This window comes from Nyctereutes procyonoides, unplaced genomic scaffold (genome assembly GCF_905146905.1).
Source record: "Nyctereutes procyonoides isolate TBG_1078 unplaced genomic scaffold, NYPRO_anot_genome, whole genome shotgun sequence".
Lineage (NCBI taxonomy): Eukaryota > Metazoa > Chordata > Mammalia > Carnivora > Canidae > Nyctereutes > Nyctereutes procyonoides.
Genome location: NW_026575037.1, coordinates 11,116,590 through 11,126,207, shown reverse-complemented (window position 1 = coordinate 11,126,207; position 9,618 = coordinate 11,116,590). Strand labels below are relative to the sequence as shown.

Here is a 9,618-nt window from a genome sequence, read left to right as displayed (position 1 = left end):
AGGGGAGGACTCCTCAGAGACAAAGGGTCTCCAGGGAACCCAGGAAGGACCCAGCAGAGTTCTCCCAGGCCCCAAGAGCTGGAGGCCTATCCCCGAAGGTATGGGAGGCAGGTAGGACCCCTTGTCCCTCCTTCTCCTCCTTCTCTGCTTTTCTCAGTCCTGGAGGGGTCAGAAGTGGCAACAGAGGTGAGGTGTAGAAGGGGGGAAAGAGAGGAACCAATCACAGCCCCCCCCCCCAGTAGCATCCTCCTGTCTGCACCAGTCGGCTGCTACCACTCACCACTACGGGCCTTAGTCCACCAAACTGGAATTTGGAAGTGATCATTTGCATTACAAAAGTCTTTTCAAAATGAGTGGGAAATATCAGAAAGGGAGACAGAACATGAAAGACTCCTAACTCTGGGAAAGGAACAACAAACTAGGGGTGGTGGAAGGGGAGGTGGGCGGGGGGGGGGGGTGGGGGCGACTGGGTGGCGGGCACTTGACGGGATGAGCACTGGGTGTTATTCTGTATGTTGACAAATTGAACACCAATAAAAAATAAATGTATTATTTCAAAAAAAAGGCTTTTCATTTAACCCAAAGCTTTCACCTTTGAAGAAATGTCAACTTTCCTTTAAAGACATGCCTTCTGGGGCAGTTGGGTGGCTCAGTAGTTTAGCATCTGCCTTTGGCCCAGGTCATGATCCTGGGGTCCTGGGATCCAGTCTCCCATCGGGCTCCCCATGGGGATCCTGCTTCTCCCTCTGCCTATGTCTCTGTCTCTGTGTGTCTCTCAGGAATAAATAAAATCTTAAAATAAAAATTAAAAAAAAGACCTTCTCCAGCACTTTTTAATTATTTGACTTATTAATATGTTATATATCTCTATGTTATCCTCGCACCCGACAAATGAGCTTCGACAAGCAGACACTACCCCTTATTCTCCTTCAGTCCTCTCCCCGGGGCCGGATCACCAGAACACACTTTTCCAGGACACACCGCTTGTACCAAGTGCGGTGCAGCCACAGCAAGAGCAGCCCCCTGCATGTTCAGATTGCTCCAGCTGAACAAATACACAAACCATCCCTCAGCCTTTTCTCTCCCTGCATTTCGAGCAGTAGGTGGTGCTAATAAAAACACCACCTCCTATTTGGAGAGCGCTTCACAGTTGCAGAGCCCCCCTCCTAACCCAAAGGCACCCCGCCCCGCCCCCACCCGCACTATCCCAAGCCGTTCCCACCCCGAGGCCCCCCACGTGGCTGCCTCCCCACGGATGACGGCCAGCCGCGAGCCGGCCCCTGCCTGGCGAGGCCCCGTGCGCCCCACCCCGGAGGTGGGGGGGGCCACGTGTCCTGCGAAGCATCTCCTCGTGAAGTCAGCGGGCCAGAAACGTGGGCAGAGAGCGCGGGGCAGCGTGTTCAGGTTCTGTTTATTATGTTTCACAGCCTTGTTTATAGTAAAGGTGAATGACATTATTCCACTTTGCACAGTAATGAAACGACGCGGCGAGATCCATCAGCCAAGCGGTTTATTGCGCGGATGAGCGGCTGCGCCTCTGCGGCCCGGCCACCTGGCCCCGCGCACAGGGAGCGCGGCCGCACGGCCCGGGACGGCCCCCCCACCCCACCCCCACCCCACCCCACCCCCACCCCCCGCAGTCTCCCATCTGGGGCCCCGCACCCTGTGGGGTCCCGGGAGGCCGCGGGCGCAGGAAGACGGTTCCGCTCTCGGCTTCTCCCTCCACGATCGCGCCAAGAGGCACAGGTTCTCAAAGGCAGGGGTGACCTCGCGGCCTCTGTCGCTTCCAGCCCGCAGGGACGCGAATTGAAAGAGGGCGGCTGGAGGACGGCGTCGGGCGGAGAATGGAAGTCCTCCTCCGCTTTGCTGGGAAGTAGGCACAGACGGGGTCGGGAGAGCTCCGGGCACGCGCGTCCATGCGGCCCGTGGCCTCGGACGCGCCACTTTGCACCTGTCCCTTCTGCTCCAGGAGAAGCAGAGCCCAGGGAGCCGCCTCCCTTCCCCCGCAGGTGCCCTCCGCTGCCGCCTTCCCCGCTCCTACCCTCCCCCAGCTCTCAACACCGTGACAGTCCAGGGCCTGGGGGACTGGGAAGCCCCCCGGTTGTTGCAAGGAAAAGCAGCCAGGCCCTCCCTGCCCCCGAGCCTGGGCCTGCAGCGGGGACAGGACACCATCGCCCAGCTTTGGTTTGTTCAGAGCAGCAAGTTCTGGGGAGAGCACCAGAGGAGGAAACCAGCCTGGAACCTTCAGCTGCCCATCCAGCCGGAGACCAAAGAGGGGATCCTGAGGGCTCTGGAGCGAGAAGGGGGGGACCCCACTGTGACCCCACTGTGGCCTTGGAGAAGCCCTCAAGAGCGTGATATTCCCAGGATGGGACCGGCTCCACTGAGAAATTTGGACGTTGTTGCACTGCCTCTGTCACCACTAGGACACCCCCTCCGCCCACTACCTGAGTTCCAGCCACCAGGTCGCAAGGCCTTGGTCACAGAGGCACAACCCAATGCAAATGGCCAAACACAGAGCGCGCGTGACAAGGAGCAAACGAGGGAGACGCCCAGGAGGCCAGCCTGGAGGAAGCACTGGGATGAGACTGGGATGCGTGACCAAACCCCCTCTTTGGCAGATACCCTTCAGCGCTCACGGTCGGCCACCCGCAAACGCTGCGTGCAGCTGGGCCACAGACACTTTTATCTCACAGGAGCACATCAGACTGAGACAACACAGAGACGCAGCCGCCCAGAGTCGGACTCGGGGCTGGCAGGTTCCTGTTGGCATCTGGGGGTGCGCCAGCCGCTCGGGCCCCTCCACACTCCTCAGGCCCCCGCTGCCTTCCCTCCTCCGCAGGGGAGTCACCTGGATGCCTTGGGTCCCAGCCACCAGCTGTTCTGGGGTGGGACATACGGACCTTTAGGTTTGAAAACTCCCCAGGTGATTCCAATGAGCAGCCAATGGTGGGAGCCACTGTCTTAGACCATCTTTTTCTCAAAGCCTGGTCCATGGGAACTTGTTAAAAATGCAGTTTTCTGGGTTCCACCCAGGTCCTTTTGGATCAGCATCTGTGGGTGTGCCGCGTGGGAAGTAGCACTTGTAACAGGCTTTCCGGGTGAGCCCTGGGCATGCTCAGAGGACCCTTCCTCACCCCAGAGACACCCTGGGGCTCTGAATGGTTGTCATTGATTATGTTTTATTTGGTTTGCCGAAGGCAACAGGTAATCTCACGCCAGCCAAAACCAGGTTGGACACTCAAGTGGGGCCGAAAGGCCGCTTGCGGGGTGGAGAGCAGTCCTAAAAATCACAGCTCTGCCTGGCCTACCGCCCTGGCTTGCCCTGGGTCTTCAAAGCAAGCCTCGAGCCCGGAAGGCTGTCCACAGCAGGAGCCCGGCATGAGGACCAAAGGAAGACCAGACGTGGAAGAAGTGGCACCTGCAGATGCCCACCTGGTGAGGCGGACGAGGGCCCATGGAAGAGGGAATAGGAGAAAGGGTAGGACCGGGAGACATGGAAGATTGGGGATGAGGTATGCTTTGATATTGCTCTAGATGTTGTAAACATTTCTCTTTGTTTCATCACAGACCAAAATCTGGGTTGGCATGGCCTAAGTGCCTGAACGTAGGCATCAGAGCAGAGAGCTCTGTGCCTTCTGTGGGAAGCAGGACAGGAAGGGTGTGAGGACAGCTCTACCCCATGGGAAGACCATCTCTGTGGTGTATTGGACTCACTCTCACAATGGTCACACACACACACGCACACACACACTCCACGGGAGTACCATAAATATAGCTATCACGTTCCTCTACACAGACACACGCCCACATACCCTCACGGAGCAGCAAAATTCAGGATACCCAAGCTTGGTCCTTCACGCCTCCCCATCGTGGGAGGAAGTCACCTGGCGCCATGACACCACCATCTGCAGCCTTCATTCCACCAACGGTTGGCAAGAACTCTGGGCCTCGGGTGAGGCCACTGCCCAACACTCTGGTTCAGACTTCTCCTGGGGATAGTGAAAGTGGTAAAAAGGCCCCTCTTAAACATTTCATGTTTCCATAACTGTTCCAATTTACATGCACCTCATATTTGACAGTAGAGTTGGCAGCAGATGCACATTTCATATGTAAACAATGTTTAAAATACCCTGTTCGAGAATTTGATCATTAAATTAATTCTGGCAGCTTTAGCTAAGAATGGTTTTTACCAGTGGGGACAGGGGAATACTATCCGATCTAACTGGGAACACCCATTTGAGGCTTCAGGGTTCTTGAACATGAGACTTCACAGGACGCTTCAGTGTGAGGGTTAGGAGGCATGTGTTCTCTCTCTCCTTGATGGTTCAGACAGACTCACCAACCATCATCTACAGATAATAATGTGTCGTGGCAGGGCAACAGACCCTGACACCAGTGGGACTCGGGAGCCTTCTTGGCCTTGTCTAGCTGCAGCCAAGGAAGGAAGTGATTCACAAAGTTACTGGACAGGAATGCAAACGCTCGAATCCCGTGCATCTAGAGGCCCATCACCCCACGAGGCCATTCTCCCGAGGGGAGAATGCTTCAGCCCACTTGTCAGTCACCTGAACCCCAGAGCTTATGCCTAATCATAGTTCTTTCCTTTAGTCAAGCCGAAAGTTTTGGAGACCTGCAATGAATCCAGATCCATTGGCTGTGAATTATCCCAATTGTACCTCCATCACATTCTCTATGATCTGGTCCACCTGGATATCAGCCTCTTCCAGACTCCTCTTCCACTTTCTGGTCTCTCTGCTGAGGATGCGTATCCCTGGCACTGCAAACTTGTGCCAAAGTCCACTCTTTCTCATAAAGCAGCTAGAGTGCTTTATGCTCATCCTCCAAGGGAGAGTTTCCTGATACATTTCCAAAAGCAGCCTCGGGGCATCATGAAAGCATTTTAGGAAGATTCTCCATAGCCAGATGTTAACAGGGATCTTAGCCTCACCTCCTGTTTCATGTTCAATCCCCAAAGGTCAGAGATCAAGAAGGAAGTTGCTCAAGAGCCAAGGTGGCCTTCAAGAAGGAGACCTTTCTAAGAAAGCATGCTCCCAGGAAGCAAGCTGAAGAGTTACACAGCCTAAGTTCCCATTCTCCCCCATCATAATTACATGACCTGCATGGAAGGGGGGACAGGGAGAGACAAGGAAAGTATTAGGCACCATGAGAGCTGTCCATGCTATGGGAATTCACCTCCCTTTGCCAAGCTGTCTGTCATTCTAAGAGATGAGTGATGTGTGATGCCACAGGGAGGTGAGGGCAGAGAATACAGTAAGCGACAGAAAGAGTATATATAGTGCTCCATTGCACAAAAGTCTACTGGTGCTATGTTCCCTGGTCATTTGACCCCTGCAATACTTCTTGGTAGAATCAAGGAAGATTTGCAAGCTGTATCTTTCTTAAAAGCAGCTCCACATCAGAAGTCATGGAAGACATCTCCCAAGACCCTCCCTGGAATTGCAAGGGTAAAAAGTCTTGTGAATCTCCTAGGCTAAGATGGGCAGAGACCACAGCTTTTCATACTGGCCCAATGGAAATGAAAGGAATAGCCAAATTCATGGAGTTTGCCCCTTCTCCCAGAGGCCACCTGTCAATGACAGTGCTAGAAACCTGGGATTCCCCAGAGACCTCTCTTCTACATTGTGAGGTCCCAGCACCCAGGACTGGCCATTACACTGTGACAGCAAATCACAAACATGAGCCAGAGTTTTCTGGCTCTTCCTCACAGGGGCAAAGGACAAGTTAGAGTCAGGAATCTTAACTGAAGAGGGTGTGGAAGTGGTGGAAGTTGCATTTGCATTATTTACACATTAGCCCAGCATAGCGAATCTGCCTTCTCAGCAGAGATGACCCACGGCATTATTGAGGGCAAGTTGCTGACCCAGAAGAAGGGTAACAGCAGCAAGGTGCTACCACTAACCGGAACACAAACATGAGTAAATGGAATAGAGTCCAAGCTCTGGTGACTGGAATGGCCCTTCATCCATTTCTCATCCCCAGGCTCCCAACCTAAGTGCCATTGCTTTTTGAACACCTATGACATTTCACATTAGAATATGGTCTTGGCAGCAGAGGGAGGGGGAAAAGCCAGTGATCTCCAAGAGTCCCCATCTGAGGTCTAACTGAGCCTCCTCTGGCTTTGGGACAGCAAATCTAAGTACATTTTGGACCTCAGGAACCTGGGATAAGAGTCTTTCTCCATGAGGCTGTGTACTTTTCCCTGGGCTTGGTCAAAGCAAGTCAGGGATGGCTCTTGCATGTTCTTCCTGGTGGCTTCTCGGGTCTGGAAGTCTATGTTTACCTGGAGACACAAACAGAGAGCATGGTCACTGGCCCTCAAGGGCCAAGGTGCCTGGCAACTGCTCCTTGCTATGTAATAATTATTAATGACAGTATCTTATATGTGTAAGCTTATCCATGCTTTTCAAACTATTTGCCTGGAGGTCATCCCTTTTGACCCCAGCAAGAATCCTGTGAGGTCCAAAGACTAGATATTCTTCATCCCAATTTATAGTTAAGGACACTGAAGAAAGGAGCTAATAAAAAGCTGATCTAAAGTAGTATGGAAAGTTAGTAACAGAGCCAAGGCCAAACCCCAAATCACTTAACTCCCAAGCCAGGGGTCTTCACCATGTCAGGAAAAGGGTGAGACTGAAGCTAAGTATTAGTGTGGATTCCCCAAAGTAAGCCTGCCTTCTTGTTCTTTCTTAACTACCAAGGAAACAAATGCCCTGGGAAGAGAGGCTATGGTTATAATGGACACCTCTGTTCCAAGCAGCATTATAATGAGCCTACAGCATCCTGGCCACTGGCCAAAGGCCTCCTACATTTCAAGTCAAAGGATAATTGAAGAGTTCTAAGTATATAATGCAGCAAAACTCATAGCAAATATTTTTCTTCTATAAAACCCTCCCAAGTAAAATTCTGCTTTATAACTCAGCACAGCCATACATAGAAATTAATTTTATTATTATGTCATCATAAGATAATATAAATGACTGTAATTACTCATTAATAAGCAGTGACAGATGTTGAATAGGTTAAATAGCTTTATCCCTAAAACTCAAGAGTAGTCTTAAAAGGTAGGTGATACACACTTTTACATTGGGGAAATGTGATTCAGAGAGACTAGGTAACTTAGCCAAGATCACACAGCTAGTAACTTGTAGAGCTGAGACTGGAACAAGATTCCAAAGTGGATGCTCATCCCATTAAGCCATGCTGCCTTCCACTAGGAAAACTAACACGGATTCAATGGCATCCATCCCTGCAGGCACGTTGGACGGATAGCTAAAACATTCCTAATAGAGCTACTTTTTTAGAAGCCCTGGGCTCTGCCCCTTAAAAGTGATCCTTTTGTTCATTAAGAGCCATGGGAGAGGTAAGGCTCAATTTAGAAGACAGTACTCATCAAGACTGCCTCAAACCCCCACAAGGAGAGCCGTGTGAGACAGGAGCCATGGATAGAGGTCTTGCAAGACTCTCACCACCACCAACACACCTCCCTCGGAGCCTGCACGTCCACAAACTCCTCAAAGATCCTATGGGCCTTGGAGACCAGCTTTGCCGTTGACCTGGTCTTCTTGAACTCCTCACAGGCCAGCCAGAATTCCAGGTTCTCCTCGCTGAACTCTGTCTTCAAGAAGGCGCGGAACGCAGCCACTCCATCTGTGGATGTGGGGGGAGGGGGAAAGGAAGAGAGAGAGGAAGAGGCTTAAGCTCCTGAACTGTAGAAGCAAGAGAGAAAGGTAGTGGTAATGTGAGAGCAGCCCTGATTGTCCAACCCCCACTACTCCACATCCTCTTGAAGACTCTCTTAAACACACAGGTGCCCTCGGAGACAAGCTCTGCTTCCTGCTCAAGGATCGCAGTGATATGAGGGAGAAATGTGTAGGAAGCCAGAGTAATAATGAGTATGAGAAGCCCTGGTCACTCTTCATCAGCCTTCAGTGGTCACTGCCTGTCCTCTAATGCAGAATCAGCTGTCCCCGGAGTCCACTGGTAAACCTGTTTCTAATTAGGCCAAAATAATATTTGTAATGCATTCTCTACCCTAATCCAAGTTAACCACCCTGAAAAAACAATTTGTTACAAAACAAACTACAGGAGGGTGTGAATGCATCAGGGCAAATCCTTCACTACTACTAGAAGGATGTCTGAAAGTAAACACTGAAATTCAGTCACTAAAGCCATTCTAATACCTTCATAGGGTTCCCAGGCTCTTCTGAAAAAAAAAAAAAAACTTCGATGCCCTGTGTTTTAATGGTTTATCCCATGGATATTTTATTTTAAAAAATCTTGCTTAGGTGGGTGAGCCTGGGTGAGCCTGGGTGGCTCAGGAGTTTGGTGCCGCCTTTGGCCCAGGGCATGATCCTGGGAACCTGGAATCGAGTTCCGCGTCAGGCTCTCTGCATGGAGCCTGCTTCTCCCTCTGCCAGTGTCTCTGCCTCTCTTTCTCTCTGTGTCTCGAATGAATGAATGAATGAATGAATGAATAAATAAATAAATAACCTTTCATTTAAAAAAAAAAGATCTTGCTTATAAAAATATGTTTTAATTAAGATTAATTATAATTTTTCTCCCAAATGATTTAATGAGGAACAGACCTTTTCATTTTTTTAAAATCCACATTATACACGTTGCCAGTTTCCAATCAGAATAAGATGAGCAGAGTTACCACATAGATTTAGAAAACAATATCTACTGATAGTCTATACATTCATTAATGTGTTTTATTAAATATATTTTATAAACTATCTTAACCCTCAACACACTTTCCTTTAATCCTCAGAGCTATAGCTTTCTACAAACTGTCCTCAAGGGATGGGCAGACACAGCCTAGGATGAAGTGACCGCATTGGTTAAAAACAAATCTAGCTATAACTTTTTCTTCCTTTTCTAAAATTTGTTAAAAGGACAATATATCAACAGTTCTTAATTCTGAGGGATGGGACCACCTGAGCATCTGAGAGCCACCAGTATGTACCCAGAAAATGTGCTGCCCAGGATCATCCCATGGATTGGTGGTGCCCTGCTATTGACATACTTAAGGGTTTGTTTTTACTTTTGTGAAACATTTTCATTTCTCCTAATTAAAAAGTCATTGGGTAGTATCTTTGTCTTTCAAAATAGATGTTGTAATTCCCTCACTAGAACAATAGACATAAAAAAAAAAAAACAAGACTTTTAGCTGCAAGATCCAGGAACTAGAGAGAAAAAAGGGTTTTGATGGAATCTCAAAGTCAAACTTTAAATCAAAAAGAAATCTAAAAAATAAATAAATAAATAAATAAATAAATAAATAAATAAATAAATAAATAAAAAATAAAAAATAAAAAAATAAAAAAAAAAGAAATCTAAGTTTGGAGGCCTGAGTTTAAAGTGTTTAACAAAAGTAGGGTGGCCATGAAATTTATCACCCAAGCCAGTGTATTTTTGAGAGTGAAGGGAGACATACCTCTTAATTACACAGAGACAATGGGCATAAACCATGACCCCCCACAGACCAAAACCAGGACACATGGTCATTTTAAGACAAGATATATGGTCCTCTAAGATAAGGAGTACAGAGAAAGCAGAACATGATGTAAGGTGGTTTCCCGTCAGGCAGGATGG

The 9,618-nt window shown here is 49.3% G+C and overlaps 1 protein-coding gene across 1 annotated transcript in view; it reads right to left on the bottom strand.

Annotated features, from left to right (window-relative positions):
• Window positions 1-6,030: 6,030 nt before the first annotated feature.
• Window positions 6,031-9,618, bottom strand: part of RGS8 (regulator of G protein signaling 8) — a 37,527-nt gene continuing 33,939 nt past the window's right edge. The window contains exons 6-7 of the mRNA XM_055319386.1: window positions 7,505-7,671; window positions 6,031-6,304 (exon numbers count right to left, since the gene is read on the bottom strand). Of these exons, the coding sequence (XP_055175361.1) occupies window positions 6,122-6,304; window positions 7,505-7,671 (350 nt within the window). The 3' untranslated portion in view covers window positions 6,031-6,121. The remainder of the gene's footprint in view (window positions 6,305-7,504; window positions 7,672-9,618) is intronic.